General features: G+C 37.5%; 1 protein-coding gene across 3 annotated transcripts in view; it reads left to right on the top strand.

The window, feature by feature from the left end:
- Positions 1-22,710, top strand: part of GRK4 (G protein-coupled receptor kinase 4) — a 136,138-nt gene that overhangs the window by 98,844 nt on the left and 14,584 nt on the right. For all 3 annotated transcript variants that reach the window (XM_043972583.1, XM_043972584.1, XM_043972585.1), the window contains 5 exons: positions 103-293; positions 10,373-10,410; positions 12,931-13,020; positions 15,352-15,560; positions 22,408-22,545. In XM_043972583.1, coding sequence (XP_043828518.1) covers positions 103-293; positions 10,373-10,410; positions 12,931-13,020; positions 15,352-15,560; positions 22,408-22,545 — 666 coding nt within the window. The remainder of the gene's footprint in view (positions 1-102; positions 294-10,372; positions 10,411-12,930; positions 13,021-15,351; positions 15,561-22,407; positions 22,546-22,710) is intronic.

Below are 22,710 nucleotides of genomic sequence, written 5' to 3'. Positions count from 1 at the left end.
ATGTCTTCTTCTCTTTTGCGTTTTGTTTTGTTTTGTTTTCAGACAAATTAGAAAGATAAATTAGAGGGAATGAATGGTTATTTCAGGTCTTTTTGTTTTTAGGTTAGTTTATCCTACACATATGAAACAAAGGATGCCCTGTGTTTAGTACTAACCATCATGAATGGAGGCGATTTGAAGTTCCACATATACAACATGGGAAACCCTGGCTTGGATGAAGAGAGGGCCATATTCTATGCTGCAGAGCTGTGCTGTGGCTTGGAAGATTTACAAAGGGAAAGAATTGTTTACAGGTAAGAATTAATGTGAAGGTCCCTTCTCTTTCAGCAGAGGAACTCTAGCGTGGAAACCAGCTGTTCAGGAGGCCCATTCTGTGCATTTAAAAAAGCTGTGTCATGATAGGAAGATCCTTTATGCTATTGAAATGTAATTTATAAAAATTTCTTTTTAGTTTTCATTGGGGCTCATTTTTGTAATATTTCTGTCTTTATGATTGCTACAGAATATATCAAAAGTCAGCTTAAGGGGCAGCTAGGTAGCGCAGTGGGTAAAGTACCGGCTCTGGATTCAGGAGTACCTGAGTTCAAGTCCGGCCTCAGACACTTGACACTTATTAGCTGTGTGACCCTGGGCAAGTCACTTAACCCTCATTGCCCCACTAAAATTTAAAAAAAAAATAGGAAAAAGTCAGCTTAAAGGGGAAGCTAGTTGTTGCAGTGGATAAAGCACCGGCCCTGGATTCAGGAGGATCTGAGTTAAAATCCAACCTCAGACACTTGACACTTGACTAGCTGTGTGACCCTGGGCAAGTCACTTAACTCTCGTTGCCCTGCAAAAAAAAAAAAAAAGGTCAGCTCAAAGTAGATATATATTTTATGTTAGAAATTATTAGTAATTTTATTAAATAATCTATAAAGTAGAATTGCTAGTGAAATAATACAATTATCAAAGAACATACTATTTTGACTCACCCTGAAACATTTTAGAAGTACTTTTTAAATAAGAACACTTAGGGGCAGCTAGGTGGTGCAGTGGATAGAGCACCGGCCCTGGAGTCAGGAGGACCTGAGTACAAATCCAGCCTCAGACACTTAATACTTACTAGCTTTGTGACCCTGGGCAAGTCACTTAACCCCAATTGCCTCACACCAAAACAAAAAACAAAAACAAAATAAATAAATAAATACACTTAGTAACATATCAAATTCTTTAGTGAAACAAGTTTCCATAAGACTTCTATATACTGTTAATAGTTTACCATATATTCAAAATATGCTAATTAGTACCTTTTACTGATTTAAATTTTCTTTTCCCAAATTAATTTAAATTAGTCATTTTCTACAATTCCAACATCTTTCCTGTAAGATGTTTTCCCAAAGCAACTGCCAAGAAACAACATTCATTTCCTTTACTTTCTACTGCTTTTTGGGGGTGATAGCTAAACTCAAAAAAAACATTAAGAGCTTACTGTACACCCATGAAATGCCAGTCTTTGCCTTCTAGGAGCTTGACAGCCTTGGATTAAGGCTGTTTGGAGGGAGGAGATAGGCATACAGATAATTTGCAGTCAGAGGACCTGTGTTCATATCCCAGCTTTGTCACTTATTACCTTCCTGGGTTTCTTCTTCATCTATAAAATAAAAGTGTTAAACAAAATTTTATCTGCAGTACCTTCCAACTTCTGTGATCCTACAATCCTTTGTGGTTTTGTGAACTTTAATATTTGATATTTCACGTAACAGTCTTTCATCAGTAGATATTCTCAGTGCTGATGAATATTATAACTACTCTCATTTAATAATTGATCTTTGAGAATTACTTCAGCCAAAATATTCATTAGCTGACAGCTAATATGGTGACCAGGTGCTGTATTACAATTTAGAACATCATTAAATGCATAGAACATACTTTTATGAGATTCTTAGAGAAAGGAACTACTTCTAGTTGGGGAAGCTTCATGGAGGAGAGGTATTACTTGAACTGAGTTTTGAAGGTAGAGTTAGGTATGTGGAGTGTGTACAAATGATTGTATTGAGGTAGAAGAGAGCATGAAGAGGTCAGAGAATTATGAATGGACAAATTTGGAGCATAGAGTACATGAAGGAAGTAATGGGAAATAAGACTAGAACCAGGCTATGTAGGGCCTTGAATGTTAGGCTATAAAGTTTGCATTTTACTTGATATACTAATGAGGAAGCTGTTCACCAAAGCAGGAGAATGACTTAATCATACCTGTACATTAAGAATATTATGTGAAACCAGTTAGGAAGCTATTATATTAATCAGCAACAGAGGTGATAAGAATCCAAAGCTGGATGTTTACAATGGAAAGGGGAGAAAAATGGTAGATATGAGAGTATCATGTGTGACAGTTGACTAAGGAAGGGTAAGGTTGAAAATGATAACAAAATTTTGAAAGCATATCACTGAAAAATATGGTGGTGCTATCAAGAGAAATAAACAAGTTAGGCAGAAAATTAGATTTTGAGGGGGAAGTGGAGAATTCAATTTAGGGTTTTGATTTTGAAGTGCTAGGAGCATTTACTTGGAGATTTTAAATAGGCAATGGGAAATACTTAAAAGTTCAAAGACAGATGTTCAGACTGGGGATTAAAATTTGGAAGTTGTCTCCATGGAGGTCAGTTAATAAGAATCTATTAAACACCTACCTATGTGCTAGCCATTGTGCTAAACACTAGGAATACATAAAAAGGCAAAAGCAATCCCTACTCTCAAGAAGTTCAAAAATCTAATGAGAGATAATCATTGATGCTTTGCAATCACTTAGGAAGAAAAAAACATCCAGAGGAGAGGAAGCAGAGTGTTAACTCTCAAACTTGGGAGGTAAAAGAACAAAGAAAGGACTAAATAGGGATGGAAGAAAATTGGCAAGAATGGTCAATCAGTGGTGAGCAAGCATTTTTTAAGCACCTCCTATATGCTAGGCACTATACTAAGCACTGGGGATACCAAGAAATGTAAAGACAGGTCTTGTCCTCAAGGAGCTCACAATCTAGTGGGGGAGACAGCATGCACACAACTATGTACAATCTAAATAAGAAATAATCAACAAAGTAAATTAAAATTTAAAGGGTTTGGGAAAGGCTTTCTGTAGAAGATGGTCTTTTAGCTGGCACTTGAAGGAAGCCAGGAGACAAAAAATAGGAGAGAGAGTATGCTAGGCATGGGAGAGGGTGAGTGATAATCCCTGGAGCCAAGAGATGGAGAGTCTTGTTCAAGAAAGCCAATGTTGCTGTATTGATGAGAACTTGGTTGTGGGAGGGTTTAGGGGTGGAACTGTGTAAGATGTAAGAAAATTGGGTAAGAGGGTGCTAAGTTTGGGTTTTTTTGTTTTTTTTGGTGTGTGAGGCAGTTGGGTTTAAGTGACTTGCCCAAGGTCACACAGCTAGTAAGTGTTAAGTGTCTGAGGTCATATTTGAACTCAGGTCCTCCTGACTCCAGGGCCGGTGCTCTCTCCACTGTGCCCCCTAGCTGCCCCTGGGTGCTAGGTTTTAAAGAGGATTTTGTATTTGATTCTGGAGGTGATAGGGAGTCATAGTTTATCATGCTGGGGCTTGACGTGGGACCTGTACGTTAGGGAAATTGCTTGAATGGAGGATTGGAGTAGGAGAAGCTTGTGTTGGATAGACCAACTAGCAGAATAGTGCAATAGTGCAGGCCTGGGCTAGAGTGGGGCAACATCAGAGGAGAGAAGGGATATTAGAGATGTTGCAAAGATGAAGTCAGCAGGCCTAGGTGAGACAGTAAAGACTTATGGATGACACTTAGGTTTCAAACCTGAAATGCTTACATTCAAATGGGAGAGAACAACACATAAAAGGGTACTAAAAAGTGCAGGGGTGAAAGGACGGTAGAGGAGGTACCTTATCCAGGTAAGGTAGAAAAGCCCAAGGCCAGAGAGTCAGGAGCTGACTCAAGAAAAGTGAGCAGTGGTTGGCCCCCAGCACTTCCTCAAATGGAGATTGTGGGCAGGAACTCACCAGTAGGAGGAAGGAGCCCCCAACAGGAGCAGAAACATCTCTTGGGTGAGAAGGCAGCAAGAACTGTGATAGAAAAATACAGTTAGAAGGGGGGACAGCTAGGTGGCCCAGTGGATAAAGCACCAGCCCTGGATTCAGGAGGACCTAAGTTCAAATCCGGCCTCAGACACTTGACACTTACTAGCTATGTGACCCTGGGCAAGTCACTTAACCCCCATTGCCCTGCAAAAAATAAAATAAAATAAAATAAAATAAAAATTTTAAGAAAGAAGTGAAGCCAAGTGAGAAGATAAAATGGAGATAATGCTACTTGTCTCACAGAATACTTGTAGATAAATTGCTGTGTAAATCTTAAAGCACTGTATAAATATAGTTATTACAGAAATTACAACATTTTTAGCTTTAACATTTTAGCACAGAAACTCACTGTGTATGTAAATGCAGAAATTAAAATATGCATTTAAAAATATATCAAATATATTCCTAACCCCACTTTCAAATCTAAAGGAATAGGTTTTGTATCTTGTCCTAACTATAAATTTGGTCCATGCTATACCAGAGTGTGTAAGCAGATTCAAAGGATGAAAACAATCAATAGATCATCTCCTGTTTTCCGTTCACAGAAATGTGGATTTTGTAACTATTAGCTGATGATGCTTTAAGTGTACATAGGAAAAGACAATCATTTCCTAAATCATGCCTTCAGTAACTGCTCCTTTAATTGAATTATGGAACCAGAGATTCCATAACAAAGTGTAATGTCCTACATGTGGATTGTGTCTATCAGTAGTAAGACCTCACTGTCCTGCACTGACATTTCTTATCGGGTTCAAAGGGTAGTTCTAAGAAAAAATAATTTCACTTATAAACAACCTTAAAGTTTCATATAGTCACAGCAGGAGCACAAAATAATAAACAATTCTATACCTTTGAAGAAAGTTATAAATAGAAATAGAAAAGCCATATTTGAAATCTCAGAATCTAAAAACTCTACACATTTCAGTAGCCCCCTGATTTTCAGATTTTAATGGACAAACACACACACAAAAATGTGTTTGGTTTCTGCCTTCCAATAAAGAGGCAGAAGATATGTCAATCTTATTTTGTGGATGTTTTATGCATACTTTGGGTCATATGAATTAAACTTCGGCTCCTAATTCAAGCTGTCTTAAAAGAAAAGAAAATTAAAGTGAATATACTTGCTCAATATCCTTTGAATTGTTTCTGTTTGAGTTGGTAGACCTGTGATCCTAACCAGTTAAAATGTGTTAAATCAAGCACTCTTTCACTGCTTTGCTTGAAAAAAAAAATTTGTTTCTATCTGAAACTTTAATAAGCCCATAACTACATATGTGTCCATTTTATTTACATGATCTTCCACAAATATTTCAAGATTTGAAGTAATCGAGAAACTCAGGTTGATCTTATATGGACTTACTAAATATGAAATACATTTGAATAACTCTATGATGGACTTGATCACTTTTGAAACTATATCAGAAATACATCTTTCATCAACAACAATTCATTTGGACATTTGTTGGTAATGTTTATATTCTGAAGAAAGGAAGAACATGATATAGTAGAAGACTTTTGAAGAATCAGGAAAGCAGAAAAGGATGGGGGAGGTGGGGGTGGAAGCAACTTTTTGCCTGAAAGAATGGTAGTTTGTGATGAGTTTTTTGATCCAAAGAATAGATTGACTATTGAATAAAAATCTATAACTATTATTAAATTCAAATCTGGAGGCAGCTAGATGGCGCAGTGGATAGAGCACCGGCCCTGGAATCAGGAGTACCTGAGTTCAAATCCTGCCTCAGACACTTGACCCTGGGCAAGTCACTTAACCCCAATTGCCTCACCAAAAAAAAAAAATTTCAAATTTGCTGACTTCTTACTCCTCTTTAGCTCCACAAAAAAGGGAAATAATGGTATAAAGAGCTAAAAGGCAAATATTCAGTTGCATGTTCAAGTAACATATAAGCTACTATGATCATTAATTCACCATGAGCCAAATAAACCCAGGCTGAGCTTTTCTCTCTGATGCTGAGAAAATTGCATCTGCTAGCATGTGTTTATATAAATATTTGTCAGTGTCAGCAACCTAAAACTAAACAGCTAGATCCAAGAACGTCATGTGGATTTTGGATGATTCTTGCTTGGGTTTGATTTCATAAAAATTAACAAATGTAAACTTGTGGCATAGTTCTGTTTCCATTTGTCATCCTGTTTATAGGAAAGCTACTTGTTATGATAAGCAACTAAAACTGCTGTAACAATTGGTCAGAATGATACAATAAATTTAAATGATAAACTCTCAGTAGCAGTTTGGTATTTTTGTCTTTCAGAAAGAACCTAATACTTGTGCATGGTGAAAAATAGTTTATGTGATAAAAAAGCGCGACAGATTTTGTTGGGATGATTGAAGAAAAATATTTTTATATTAACTTTTGCCATCTAACCCAGAAATTAATATTCATTGGATCTCTTATATTTAGTTAGTGAGTTGGGTTGTAGAATGAAAAACAGATGATATCTTCCTCACTGTGGAAGGAGCAATGAGTTGTTGAGCAACAGAGACATCTGCAATATAATGGAAATAACTATTTGGATTTGGCAGACCCGAGTTTGAATCTCATTTTTGCTCCTTCACTAGCCATGTCGTTTTAGACAAGTTGTTTTACTTCTCTGAACTTCACATCTCCAGCTGCCTTTCAGACATCTTTTTTTTGGGGGGGGGGGAGCAGGGCAGTGAGGCGTTAAGTGACTTGCCCAGGGTCACACAGCTAGTAAGTGTCAAGTGTCTGAGGCTGAATTTGAATTCAGGTCCTCCTGATTCCAGGACCGGTGCTTTACCCACTGCACCACCTAGCTACCCCACCTTTCAGACATCTTGAAGTGTATCAGTAGACATCACCCACACGCACACGCACATGCACACATGCACACGCACACACGCACCTTTCCACCCCTCAATAAACTCCACTATCTCCATAATGCCTCCAGAATCAAATAGGAAATCCTTTGTTTAACATTCAGTCTTTTAAAACCAAGCCCCTTCCCACTTTTTCAGTCTCTTTCAACCTTCCTCACCACCATATACTCTTTGATCCAGTGACACTGGCCTCCTTGCTGTTACACAAACAAGACACTATATCTCAAGTATCTCTGCACTATTCTGGCTGTCTCCCATGCCTGATATGCTCTCCCTCTCCCCTCCCCCCCCCCCCCCCCCGTATCCTGCCTATTGGGTTCCTTTAAACTCCAGCTAAAATCCTGTCTTCTACAAGAACCTTTTGTCAACCCCTCTTAATTCTTCCCTCTTTTAATTGCTTCTTATTCTGTATATAACTTGATTTGTATATATTTATTTGCAAGTTTTCTTTCCCATTAGATCGTAAGTTCCTTGAGGGCAAGAATTCTCTTTTGTTTCCTTTTGTATCCCCATCACTTAAAAGCACAGTGCCTCTCATGAAGTATAGACTTTTTTTTTTTTTGGTGGGGCAATGGGGGTTAAGTGACTTGCCCAGGGTCACACAGCTAGTAAGTGTCAAGTGTCTGAGGCCAGATTTGAACTCAGGTACTCCTGAATCCAGGGCTGGTGCTTTATCCACTGTGCCACCTAGCCACCCCCAAGTATAGACTTTTAAAAAAAAATAATAAAAGTATTTTATTATTTTCCAGTTACATGTAAAGATAGTTTTCAACATTTGTTTTTATAAGGTTTTTAGTTTCAAATTTTTCTCCTTCCCTTCCCCCTTCCCAAGACAGAAAGCAATCTGATATAGGTTATATATGTACAATCACACTAAACGTATTTCTGCATTAGACATATTGTGAAAGAAGAATCAGAACAAAAGGGAAAAACCTAAAAAAAAAAAAGTGAAACAATATGGTTCAGTCTGCATTCAGAATCCACAGTTCTTTTTTCTGGATGCAGAGAGCATTTTCCATCATGAGTCCTTTGGAGTTGTCTTGGATCATTGTATTGCTGAGAAGAGTTAAGTCTATCACAGTTGATCATTGCACAATGTTTTCATTACTGTGTACAATGTTCTCCTGCTTCTGCTCACATGAAGTATAGACTCTTAATAAATGTTTATTGATTGACTGTCACCAATCCATCTTTTACACACCTGCAAAAATGATTTTCTTGCAGCACAGATTTGACCACATCGCTTTCCTGCTCAACATACAGCAGTTTGATACTCTTATTTTTAGGATCAGATAAACAAACTCCTCTGTTTGGTAATGAAAGGCCCTCACAACCTGGAGCCGGCTTGCCTTTGCAGACTGATGACATTCACTGTCCCCTTAACTCACACTTTGGTTCTGCCACACTGACCTTCTAGGGCCTTTACATAAGCTAACTCCCATGTCTGAGATGCACTCCCAGTTCATCTTCTCTGAAAATCCTGTTTTCTTCAAAGCTCAATTTAAATTCTTCCTCCAATAACTGGGCAGTCCTTACCTGCCTCTCCACAAAAATGACCTTGTATTTGTATGTTTTGTATATACTTTTACATACAGGCCGTCTCCATAACAACAGCTACAATAATAATCATACCTAGTATTTTTTTTAATTAATAAAGTATTTTTTTCCGTTACATGTAAAGATAGTTCTCAACTTTTGTTTATACAAGCTTTACAATTTCAGATTTTTCTCCCTCCCTCCCCTCTCTCCCCCCTCCCCTAGACAGCAGGTAATCTGATATAGGTTATATATATATACACATAATAACATTAAACATATTTCTGCATTAGTCATGTTATAAGAGAAAAAATCAGAGCAATGATGAAAAACCTCAAAATAGAAAAAAACAACAGCATCAAAAACAAAAGAAATAGTATGGTTCATTCAGCATCTATACTCCGCAGTTCTTTTTTTTTTTCCTTCTTGGATTTGGAGATCCTCTTCCATCACAAGTTCCCTGGAACTCTTCTGTACCATTGCATTGGTGAGAAGAATATAGTCCATCACAGTAGATCAACACTCAATGTTGATGTTACTGTGTACAATGTTCTTCTGGTTCTGCTCATCTCACTCATCATCAGCTCACGCAAGACCCTCCAGGTTTCCCTGAACTCCTCCTGCTCATCATTTCTTACAGCACAATAGTATTCCATTGTATTCATATACCACAATTTGTCCAGCCATTCCCCAATTGATGGGCACCCCCTCAACTTCCAATTCCTTGCCACCACGTAAAGAGCAGCTATAAATATTTTTGTACATGTGGGTCCCTTTCCCCTTTCCATGATTTCTTTGGGAAAAAGACCCAGAAGTGGTATTGCTAGGTCAAAGGGTATGCACAGCTTTATAGCCCTTTGGGCATAATTCCAAATTGCTCTCCAGAATGGTTGGATCAGTTCACAGCTCCACCAACAATGGATTAGTGTTCCAATTTTCCCACAGCTTCTCCAACATTTATTATTTTCCTTTTTTGTCATTTTAGCCAATCTGATAGGTGTCAGGTCATACCTAGTATTTATCTAACACTTTAGGGGGCAGCTAGGTGGCACAGTGGATAGAGCACCGGCCCTGGATTCAGGAGTACCTGAGTTCAAATCCAGCCTCAGACACTTAACACTTACTAGCTGTTGTGACCCTGGGCAAGTCACTTAACCCCAATTGCCCTGCAAAAAAACCCCAAAAAAACAAAAACCCACCCAACACTTTAAGGCCTACAAAGAGGTTTACCAGCATCTTCTCATTTGAGCCTCACAACAACTCTGTGAAATTAATGCTAGTATTAACTCTGTCTTACAGGTGAAGAAACTGAGGATTTTCACAGTCAAATAGCTAGATCGTGGCAAAAATATGACTTCAACCATGTTTGCATCTTATATCATATAAACTCCTTTAGGGAAGGGACTTTAATTTTTGTTTTTCTATCCTTAGCACAATGTATGGTATATAGCAGGAACTTAATAAATACATGTTGATTGATCAATTCAATGGCACTCACTTCAAATAAGTTTCTATTTGTGGTTCAGAAATGTCATTGAGAACTATTTAATTATGTCTGACAGGAAAATATTGGCCTGATTTATCAACTATGAGACACCAAATTTGAAGTCATTAATTTAACATTTCAAATCAGATGAAATCCTTTTGAGTAATGTATCCGTTTCCTTGGGCTAAAAAAGAAAATCACTTTTTTCTCCTTTTACAGTATCATCCAAATACATCCTTGTTTTGTTCAGTTTAGATTGTGAAAATAAGAATATTCTAACAATATTAAGTAGTTGTAAGTGGGTCATCTTTTTTCTTTTGTACTTTTTAATCTTAGAGTCTTTGAAGCAAAATATGATTATTGTTTTACAACTAGAGATTTTGCTTTTGTTTTTGTTATCTCTTTGCTTTATAGAGATTTGAAGCCTGAAAACATTCTCCTGGATGATCGTGGTAAGTGATCGCATGCCTTTAACTTATAAACATTAACATTTATTAACAGGATCCTGATTGCCTTTTAGACAATTAAAAAACAATGGATGTGGTCACTTCAGTGACCAGTCACTACTCCAGCTCAGTGATGATGAAGTATGCTTTAGAGAGATGATGAACTAGAGGTGTAGAATGAGACATATGTTTTCAGATACCACCAATGTGTGAATTTGTTTTGTTTGATTGTCCTTGTAGCAAGGAAGAACTTTTATTTTTTAGATTATGTTATTTAGATTAATAGTATTATGGGAGGAATGGGGATTAATGACACAGATGAAGAAAGAAAAAAATTAAAAGAAACACAGAAGAGATCAGAAAGAGATATACAAGCAGGGCAGTGTTAGTACCATCTCAAATTTAGTATATACTTTTTGGAAAAAAAAACCAATCTATACATAATAGAGATTCATGGTTTTGTATACAGACTTCTTTTTCTTTTGTTGTTTGTATATGAAAATGTTTGCTTATAGTAAAAAAAAAAAAGTTGTGGGTAAAGAGAAACCTTAGATGCAACTTCTAGTTAGAAAATTAGGTCTGCCAAAATCCTTTCAGTGGTGATTCAAAACCAAATCATACACCCTCCCAATCCCACTTCAGGACAAAAAGGGAAGAAAAGGGAAATAATTAAAAGAACAAGTGGAGAAAGAAAGAAATATTAAGTGTTGCTAGATAGTTGTGTTGCTCTCAAGCCTCAGTGTGTTTTATCCTGTCCCCCTCCCCTGTCTGCCACCCTTCCCTCCAGCATCCTTGCTTGCCTGGGCAGCAGAGATGTGGTTGCTAAGGCTCTTTCCCACCCCTGCTTCTGCCCCCATGTTGGCCTGAGCCTTTGTTCCTAGGGTATGGCTCATTACCCAGCACTGACAGCTCTTAGGGGAAGTACTTCGACAGAATGTGGGCCCTCCTATATGTTGGGTGGATAAGCTCGGCCTGAGTGGAGAGTACTCCAGAATCATCCATGCAACCAAAGTGCAGTGGAGGCCTATGGGAATGTCCTTCCTAAAACATGCCACACAGAACTAGACAAAAGCACTGACTCAGGAGTCAGAGGACCTATCTTAAAATCTTCACTTTGATACTTACTATCTTTGTTATCTTGGACCAAGACACTTGGACACTTGGATAAGATGCTCTCTGGCCCTCAATTTTCTCATCTGTGAAATAGGGAGGTTGGGCTAGATAGGTAGCCTGCCTCTAAGATCCCTTCCAGCCCTAGACTGATATGATCCTGTGATACAATGCTCATATGTCAGATATCTGACCAGGACAAAGTACAGTAGGATTGTCACCTTCTAGTTCCTGGAAATTAGACTTCTCTTAATGCAACAAGAGTTCTCAGCTTTCTTGGCTTCCATATCAGACTGTTGGCTCACTGAACTGGCTATCCATTAAAACCCCTGATTGTTCTAGGGCTAATCTGTCAGGCCATATCTCCCCTACTTTGCATTTGTGAAAGTCATTTTAGCCCAGGTGTAAGACTTTTGAAATTGTGATGGCATCTTCTTAGATCCAGCCCAATGTTGAAGCCTGTGTAGATATTTTTGGTTCTCGACTCTATCATGGTCTTTTACCTCTGCTTCCAAGCTCTGTATCATCTGCACACTTGATAAGCATTCCATCTCTTCCTTTGGTCACTTAAGATCCTGCCTCTGCTGAAGTACACAGGGAACCTTGGGCAGATCACTTCATTTTCTTTGTTGAAGAGTTAACTTTCTTATTCTGTATGTGCAGATGCATGGTAAATTCTAGAATTTATTTTCTTTCATATTGGCTAGGGGGTATAGAAAGGTTTACCTAAGAGTGGAGAATCTGTTCTCTAATACACTAAACTATCAATTAGGAAATCAACAGAAGGAATTAAGAACATTTGACAAGAGTTTCAAAATACAGGAACTTATTTCCAATTAGAAATTGGCAATAATAAAAGATATCATGTCTTAACTGCAGCTTCAGCTTACTTAGCCACTGATATAGCCCTAGCCAGATATAATATCAATAAATTTAAAAAACACCATTCCAGGTTTCATTTTTATTCATCCTTCAAAAAAGAATCTTCTATAATAATTGCTTTCATATTTCTGTATTGTATGTAAGCCATCTGTACTTATTTACCAAAGGGGTTAATTTATTAGCCATATTGCCAATAAGCTGAGCACTTTAAAAAAAAATTTCCATGTAACCTATTTATATTCTGTAAGTGAATAAGTAAACATTGTGTTTCAGTTTATTGAAATGTTTGTATACCTTGGGCATGATGGATTAATAGTCAGGCATAATTTCATTTCTTGTTGGTGATGAAACTAAATTGATGATATATTTGGTAAATGTCAAGATATGTAATATGATTTCAAATGTAAATGTTTCAGAATGCAAGTCAATTTCAACATTTTAAAGTCAAAGCTTTGATTTACAATTATTATTTTCTGTGTTGACATTTTGGATTAATTTGCTTTTACATATTGCTGGTTTTTTTAACCTAAATAGGACATATCCGGATTTCAGATCTTGGGCTAGCTATGCAGATCCCAGAAGGAGAAACAATCCGAGGAAGAGTTGGAACGGTTGGCTACATGGGTATGTGAGATGTGTATAATTCTTTAACTTGCTTTCACATGCAGTCTGTGTGAACAGAGACTGTTTCTTTGGGCCTACCACATAGTAGATGCTTGTTAATTGATTGATTGTCAAAGTAGGAGGAGAGACAGTAAACAACATGTGCAGGGTTAGTCAAACCACTGATACCACCTTGACCGTCGCTTCTCCTCATACTGTGATGGAGATAGCCTCAGAGTCCTGAATCTAAGAGCCCTGAGAATAGCACCACCTACGCCACCAACTGTGCTTCTTGCCCTCACTGAAGGAGCCATCATTGAGGTAAGCAAACCCTGTGAAGAAGTGGCCCGCTGTCCTCAGAACCACCAAAATCACCCACTGATCAACTGCCACCAGCAGGCAGGGACCACTTCAGCTGCAGCCCCTGGTGTTCTAGACCCACCAGAGTCTTTGGCCCTGTCCAGTGGTTTACTTCAGAAATGGATGACAGGGCGGCTAGGTGGCGTAGTGGATAAGGCACCGGCCCTGGAGTCAGGAGGGCCTGAGTTCAAATCCGACCTCAGACACTTGACACTTACTAGCTGTGTGACCCTGGGCAAGTCACTTAACCCCCATTACCCAACGCCAAAAAAAAAAAAAGAAAGAAAGAAAGAAAGAAATGGATGTCGTTTTGTCAGTGTAAATCATGGTAAAGAAGATGAATTATTATCTGCTTTGACACTGTACCCCAAACACCAAGGTGTCATACAGACAGCCAAAGCATCCTAAAGATGTAGTCCCCCAGTATGTGAATGTGAGCTCCCTGAAAGCAAGGGCTAAGCCAAATTTTCTATTGTATCCACAGCACTTAATGTGTTGCTTTGCACAGAGACCTGTTAAATGTTAAATTTATTCATAGTTTCAGAAGAATTTCAAAAGACAGAATTACCAAATCTGACCATGGGAAGGGACCTCAGTAGTTGTCTAGTCCCTATATGATAGGAATCCCCATTATACCTTGCTGACGAGTGGTCATCCAGACCCTGTCTGAAAACCTCAGAGAAGGAATCACCACCCATCAAGGCAGTGCAGTTCACTTTTGAACACTTCTCATTGTTAGGAAGCAGTTCCTGAACTCTAGTCTAAATCAGGCACTATTCATACTCTACCCATTGCTCTTGATTCTTTCCCTGGGACCAAAGAGACCAAGTCTAATCCTTCTATGTGACATGAAGTCAGCTGTCATATCCCCCCAGGTCTTCTCTTCTCCTGGCTAAGCATGCCTAGTCCATTCAGTGGATTATTATATGACATGGGCTCAAGACACTTCTTTTTCATTTGCTTTTTGGGGGTTTTTTGGTGAGGCAATTGGGGTTAAGTGACTTGCCCAAGGTCACACAGCTAGTTAAGTGTCAAGTGTCTGAGGCTGGATTTGAATTCAGGTCCTCCTGAATCCAGGGCCAGTGCTTTATCTACTGGGCCACCTAGCTGCCCCAGCTCAAGACACTTCTACAGCCTCATTGTCCTTCTTTGAACACTTCCCAACCAGAGATCTCTCAACCTGCAAGTGTCCTCCACCTTTCATCCTCTTCCTTTGGCTAGCTGCTGCCTTCCAGAACCTCCATTTTAAGGAAATACCCAAGCCAGCCAATGAATGAGGGCCAGATGTCCCACTGTCACCAGGAGAGTACAGTTTGTGTTCTGTTGCTTCTGCTGGTTCTCAATAGTTTTGACAGGAGTAGATGGCTGTGAGCAAGCTGACAGTCATTCACCAAGCATTTATAAAGCACTTGGATACCCAGCATTGTGCTAGGTCTGGGAAAATGAGACCTATGAAGAGTCACAACCAGAGAAGGAGAGGCACATACGTAATCCTACATTTTGCCTGGGAACATCCTAGGATCAGGTGTTTAATGGGGTCCTTCCAGATTGGTTTTGTGTTCTTTGAATATTAAAAATGTAAATTTCTGTTATTTTATTTTAAATTCTTCAAATAACATCCTGTAATGTTTCATTGTGGCATAAAGGTATAACTTTTGGTGCTTGGGGTATTCTAATGAATGGGAAGCTTTGATATGTTTATCCTACCCGTCTGGAAAGATTGTATTGAAGCCATGTAAAGACAAGTTGAATTAAGTCTGGAGAGGGTCATTATCCAGGTTAACTACACAGTGATGAATTTGTGATCCACTGGAACTCTCCAAGACCGTCTACCAAATTGTAAAGTCATTGCTCTTGCTTTGGTAGAGGGAATATCCACATAAAAGAAAACAAGAATCCTTTAAAATATTGAAATATTTTGAATTTGTTATATGATAATCCTAAATTATATGTTATTTTAATTAAAATATTTTTTCTGTCTCTATTTTGTAGCTCCAGAAGTTATCAATAATGAAAACTATACATTTAGTCCTGATTGGTGGGGACTTGGTTGCCTAATTTATGAAATGATTCAAGGACAATCACCATTCAGGAAACGCAAAGAGAAAGTCAAACGTGAGGAGGTAGATCGCAGAGTAAAGGAAGACCAAGAAGTGTACTCAGAGAAGTTTTCAGAGGAGGCACAATCTATCTGCAGGATGGTGGGTGAAGATATATAGAGGTTTGGAAAATAAATTTCTAACATGTTTTAAAGAATTGTAATTATAGTCATTTTCTTTTTTTAATTTGTATTGTTTTTTCAGTTCCAAATTCTCTCCCACTCCCCTTCTCCACTCATTGAGAAGGCAAGAAAAGCAAAGCCCATTACAAATATCTATAGTTATGCACAACAATTCCCATGTTAGCCATGTTCAAGGAAGAAGGAAGGAAAAGAAAATATGCTTCAATCTTTATACACACACACACACACACACACACACACACACACACACACACACACACACATATATATATATATATACACACTTCTCTGCATGTTTCATCATGAGTCCTTTGGAGATGCAGTTAGTCATTGTGTTGATCAGAGTTTTTAAGTTTTTTGGAGTTCATTGTCCTTACAGTATTATCATTATTGTACAAGCTGCTTTATTGCTTCTCCTCACTTCACTCTGCATCAGTTCATACAATTCTACTCAGGTCTTTCTGAAGCCATCCCCTTAATTCTTACAGCACAATAGTTTTCCATCTTACTCATGTGTAGCCATCCTCCATCTAGTGGGCATTTCCTCAGTTTCCAATTCTTTGCCAGCACAAAAAGAGCTGGTATAAATGTTTTTGTACAAATTAATCCTTTTCCTTTTTTTTTTTTTGGATCTACTGGGATATTAATCCAGCAATGATGTCACTGAGCCAGAGAGTATTCACAGTTTAATAGTTTTTTGGCCGTAGTTCCAAATTGCCCCCCTGAACGATTGGACCATTTCACAATTCCATCAACAGTGCATTAAAAAGTGTTTTTTACCACAGCTCTTCTAACATTTGTCATTTCCCTTCTTTTTTTTTTTTAATCAACTTAACCAATATCATGGGTGTGAGGTGGTACCTAAGAGTTGTTTTAGTTTGCAATTCTCTATTTGTGATTTAAAGCATTTAAAAAATTTGCTCTTGATAGCTTGGATTTCTTCTACAAAAAATTGCCATTCTTATGCTTTACCTTCTATCAATTAAACAATGGCTCTTTTTTTTTTTTTTTGTGAGGCAATTGGGGTTAAGTGACTTGCTCAGGGTCACACAGCTAGTAAGTGTCAAGTGTCTGAGGCCGGATTTGAATTCAGGTACTCCTGACTCCAGGGCCAATGCTCTATCCACTGCACCACCTAGCTGCCCCTAAACAATGGCTCTTAATCTTATAAATTTGACTTAGTCAAATATATCTTTTATATCTTAAAAATGAGACCTTTATTAGAGAAACTTGCTGCAAAGACTTTTCCCCCCAATTTCCTTTTTCCCTTTTAATTTTCACTGCATTGGTTTTGTTTGTACAGAAACTTTTTTATTTTGTAAAATTAAAATTACCCATTTTACCGCCTGTGAATCTTTCTACCTTTCATTGTATCACAAACTCTTCCCTATGCATAGAGCCCCACAGGTAATTAATTTCATTATCCTTTAATTTGTGTATTTTGTCATCCTCTATGTCTACATCATGTATCCATTTAGAACTTATCTTGGTATACAGTGAGATACTGGTCTACAGGGGCAGCTAGATGGCACAGTGGATAGAGCACCTGCCCTGGATTCAGGAGTACCTGAGTTCAAATCCGGCCTCAGACACTTAACACTTACTAGCTGTGTGACCCTGGGCAAGTCACTTAACCCCAGTTGCCCCGCAAAAAAAAAAAAAGAGATACTGGTCTACACCCAGTTTCTGCCTGACCATTTTCTAGTTTTCCCAATAGTTTTTGTGAAATAATAAGGTCTTGCCCGAGTAACTGGGTTTTGGGAGTTTATAAAATACTAGGTTACTATGCTCATTTGCTTCTGTCTGTTGTGTGCCTAATACTCAATCTCTTCCAATGATAAACTGCTCTTTCTTTCCCAGTACCAAATTATTTTGACGATTGTGATTTTATTGTAGCTTGAGATCAGGTGCTGCTAGACCTCCTTCCTCCACATTTTTTCATTGATTCCCTTGATATTTTTGACTTTTTGTTCCTCCAGATGAATTTTATTATTTTTTCTAAAGTAGTCTTTTGGTAATTTGATGGGTATGGCACTGAATAAGAAAATTAATTTAGTTTTGCCATTTTTATTATATTGGCTTAGCCTACCCATGAGCAATTAATATTTCTCCAATTATTTAGATCTGCCTTTATTTGTATAAAGATTGTTTTGTAATTGTGTTCATAAAATTTCTGTATTTGTCTTGCCAACTAGGATAGCAGGTATTTTATACTATCTGTAGTTATTTTAAATGGAATTTCTCTATCTCTTCCTGTTATGTTTTGTTGGCAATATACATAAATGAAGATAATTTGTGTGGGTTTATTTTATATCCTGCAGCTTTGCTAAAGTTGCTAATTGCTGTGATTATTTTTTAGTTGACTCTTGGATACTCTGTGTAAACCATCATATCACCTGCAGAAAGTGATAGTTTTGTTTCCTCTCTGTCTATGCTTTTTCCTTTAATTTCTTTTTCTTGTCTTATTGTTATAAGCATTTCTAATTCCGTATTGAATAGTAAGAGTAGTAATGGACATTATTGCTTCATTCCTTATCTTATTAGAAAGACTGCTAACTTGTCCCTACTCCAGAAAATGTTGGTTCTTGATTTCAAATAGGAATGACGCCACCTGCTGGAGACTTACTGTAGGAAAGCTCCACTCTGAGGAGAAGGCACCTGAGGGCAAGACATGTAGCTTTTCTTTGGCATCAGGAAGTGATGCTTGCTGGTGGGAGGAAGAGCGGGTGAGGCTAGCTCTCTCGCTCTTTTTCTCTTTTTCGTGAGGACTCTGATGGAGAACGGAGCTAAAGATGCGCTCTCGCTTTGATAGATAGATGAATCTAGGCCTTTCTCTCTCTCTTCACCAAATTCTTATTCTCCTTAATAAATGCTTAAAAGTCTAACTCTTGCCAAAGCTTATAATTTATTGGCGACCACTTATTAGATATTTTAGACAGACTAGCTAGAATTTTAGCCCCTTACACATTTCATATAGTAATTTTCATTAGCATTCGTGTTCAGGGTAAAATACTTGAATATAAATAGCTAGTCATTCAACACTCACTGTGGATGGGGCTCCACAATTGAGGACTAAAGAAAATATATTTGAGTATAATTCACCTTTTAAAGGAAAGGCAAAGTGTCAAAACAAAATTAATATTAGTAACTAATTCTACTAGAGTTTGTTTCCTTTAAAATATATAGCTTAGGGGGCAGCTAGGTGGCACAGTGGATAAAGCACCGGCCCTGGATTCAGGAGTACCTGAGTTTAAATCCGGCCTCAGATACTTGACACTTACTAGCTGTGTGACGACCCTGGGCAAGTCACTTAACCCCCATAGCCCTGCAAAAAAAAAGGAAAATATATAGCTTAGTACAGACATTCAAAAAGTATAGAAGTTTTAAGTAACCAAATATCTTAGCCTGACAGAGCCTCATAATCAACATATTAAAAATAATAATACTGGCTAGATGTATATTCATATATTTAAAGTCATTTATATATACTATCTTATTTAATACTCTTTACAACCCTGTGAGTCATGATGATTAGGTATTGGTATCATTCCTATTTTATAGATTAGTAAGCTGAAGTTCAAACAGTAAAAAGTATCAAATGAAGAGGCTTGACTAAATTATTTCTAATGTTCCTTCCAGCTGTAATGTTCTAGGATTCTTTGACTTTCCCAAGGCATACAAAATTCACCTAGATCTTCTTACCTTTTCCATTACTATACTTTAAAAGCTGATTTCGTCACAGTCAACAGTGGTAGAACTGGAAGGAGTCTTAGAGGTTATATGGAATCACATATTTCATAGATGAGAAAACTGAGGCTAAGAGAAGTAAGTTATTTGTTCCAGGTCACACATCTGGTATTTGACATAGGTGGAAGATGCAGCCAGACTTTAGTGACACTATTGCCTGACTGTTCCCAGTATAACATAATACTTAGCTCAGCTTTCAGACAAGTTGTTAAAATTAAAAGAAGTGATACAATTATAGTCCTCTAAGAAAACTTTACTTTTTTTTAAAGAAAATGAATTTATTTTGCAAGCATTTATTATCTCTGCCCATGACTGTCCTTCCCCCATTGAACAATTTTTTTAAATGTTAGAAAAAAAAAGAAGCAAACCCTCAAAAAATATACAATACAGAAAAAAAAATTCCCACATTAGTCATGTCTAAATGTGTGTGTGTGTGTGTGTGTGTGTGATTTTGCATTCTTAAGTCCACTTCTCTAGTAGGATGTGGATAGTATATTTTATCTTCAGTCCTCAGGGCTCATGATTTATCATTGAATTCATCAGTGTTCTAAAGTCTTTCAAAGTCATTTATCTGTATAATATATATATGTATATATATATATATATATATATATATATATATTTTTTTTTTTTTTTAGTGAGGCAATTGGGGTTAAGTGACTTGCCCAGGCTCACACAGCTAGTAAGTGTTAAATGTCTGAGGCCAGATTTGAATTCAGGTACTCCTGACTCCAGGGCCAATGCTCTATCCACTGCGCCACCTAGCTGCCCCTGTATAATGTTTTAATATAAATTGTTCTCTTTGTTCGGCATTATTTCTTGGAGATCTTCCCAGTTTCTTCTGAAATTGTCCATTTCTCATCTCTTGTGGTGCAACAGTATTACATTCATATACCATAATTTGCTTGGCTGTTCCCTCTTGGCAAATTTTCAACAATTTTGAAAAACCTGTAGAAACAATATAGTTCACATGATATTAAGTATGAAACATTTAAGAGAGACTGGTAATCCTGTTATTTTTCTCTCTGTCTACTTTTTATTTACTGACTTCCCTTCCCTAGGAGAATACCCAAGCAGTAATAAATGAAATGAGTATATTATTTGCTTTTTGTCCTGCCCTGTTCCACAAAATAGATTGGGTGTTGCCTGTGTAACTCAGTTTTTTTGTTTTGTTTTGTTTTGATTTGATTTTTGCGGGACAATGAGGGTTAAGTGACTTGCCCACGGTCATACAGCTAGTAAGTGTCAAGTGTCTGAGGCAAGATTTGAACTCAGGTCCTCCTGAATCCAGGGCTGGTGCTTTATTCACTGCACCACCTAGCTGTGTAACCCTGTGTAACTCAGTTTTAAGGACCATCATTCCAAAGGGGCAAAACACACCAGTCCAAGTTCAAGACATCACTTTTCAGGCCAGAGTCAGATACATAGATCTGATACTCCAAAGGTACAATCCCCAATGTTTCATCAAACAAAATGAAACTCAAATGGAAGAGAAGCACTTTGAGGTGAAGAAATCAAAGATTATCCAAAATCAGGGCAAAAATTCAAGATCATTTCTAGGCAGAGCAAACAGGGAAAGAAATGAGGGGGTTATATTAGGAAGAGTAGCAATAGGTACCTGTAATAGGTAACTGGTGATTTTAGGAGGAGGAAGGCTCCCAATGAGATAGTACCAGGATTCCCCAATGTGAAGCCAGTAGAGCAGAGGTTGGCTCAGGCTGATCTCCTCATGAGGCTAATTCTGCCTAGGTTCCAGTGGGCTTCAAAGACTTAATTATCATAGGTATAGATATTTATCTTTCTATCTATCTATCTCTATATATAGTTTTGCATATGCTTATATGTTTTCCTCCTTTATAGGAAACTTGAATTTGCCTAAGGGGTATGATTCTAGATTCTAGTATATCTCTTTAGTGGGAAATCCAAATAAGCTTTGGGTCTATTCCTCAGATTTTCTTTTCTTTTTCCATTAATCAGCTACATGGGCCAATTCAAGGGGATACATTCCCCCAGAATTCAAAGGGATACATTCAGGATACTAATGATGTGAGTCAGCACTAGCTACAATTAACTAAGGGAAGGGATACTGGTTTCTCCTCCTGTCTCTTCCTCTAACCAAGCAGGAAACCAGGTTGGGTTCAAGAAAGAACATTCCACCAGTTCTTATAACCACCCTCCTATAACGAGAATCTACTAGAGTCCCTGAGGTTGAAAGTATTTAACACTCAACCCCGACCACCACCCTTCTAAGCCTGAACGTACACAAGAATGAGTGTCTTCTAGCTTCTCTTCGCTACAAATGTCAAAACCAAGTTCAGAAACTGTCACCAAAATGTTAAACTCAGAGAGAGTGTCTGTTTGTCCATTTGTCTGATGTCTCTATGACCATATTCTCCAAGTTGCTGTCTAGGAGCCAACGAGTTAAACTAGTGGATTTCGTTTACCTAAATTCTTCTAATCCAGACTTAGCCCTTGACATATAAAGCACATAGGTGAAGAATAAGAATGAAGCTTTTCTCTTCATTTTCACTCTTTTTTTTTTAGTCTAGCCTCCTAATAGTCCAGGCTTCATTTTAGCATTCTAGTTTTTAAAATGTTAACTTCAAATATGGTAAAACATAATTAATTCATAGTAAAGGCAAGGAGGCCTTTCAATTGTTCACAAGTCTAAATTTTAAAACAAACATTTTCTATTTAGAAGGGTCTGTTTGAATAGGTTTATAAACAAGCTTATTTGTTTATAATTTGTTTACAAATGGTGTCTTAACAGTTATTTTCTCTTCAGTAGTATGAACATTCCCACACATATTTTAGCAATGTCAATTAGCAAACCCTTACATTAGATAATGCTTCAGCAGCTTCTAACTAAAATATCACAAATTCCAGCTTCATAGAGTCTGAATTAATAATGTTTGCTACACTTTGAAATTTTCCTCTTCTTTTTGTAAAGATACTTCATTCCGTTCTATTATATTTTTTCTAGAGGTGTTTTCTAAGGCAAAATACTTTTCATTTTAATCTAAAGAATTAAATGGATCTCCTTACTCTCTTTTCTGCAGTTACTTGAGAAGGATCCGAGAAAACGATTGGGCTGCACAGGAGAGGGAGCTGCTGGTGTGAAACTGCATCCTATTTTCAAGGACATTAACTTCAAGAGACTGGAAGCAAACATGTTAGCTCCCCCTTTCTCCCCTGATGTAAGTATAAAGCCTTACTTAGAACCACTATTCATCCATGAACATAAATACAACACTACATTGAAAATAGACCTCTTCCCTTATGTCAACTGCTCCCCTAAAATAAGATCATTTCAAGGGGAAAAAAACAGACATCAAAAAATTGACTATATATAAACGTTTTAA

The sequence above is a fragment of the Dromiciops gliroides genome, chromosome 6, assembly GCF_019393635.1.
Source record: "Dromiciops gliroides isolate mDroGli1 chromosome 6, mDroGli1.pri, whole genome shotgun sequence".
Lineage (NCBI taxonomy): Eukaryota > Metazoa > Chordata > Mammalia > Microbiotheria > Microbiotheriidae > Dromiciops > Dromiciops gliroides.
The sequence above is the reverse complement of the archived record's forward strand: the minus strand, read 5'-3'. Positions and strand labels throughout refer to the sequence as shown.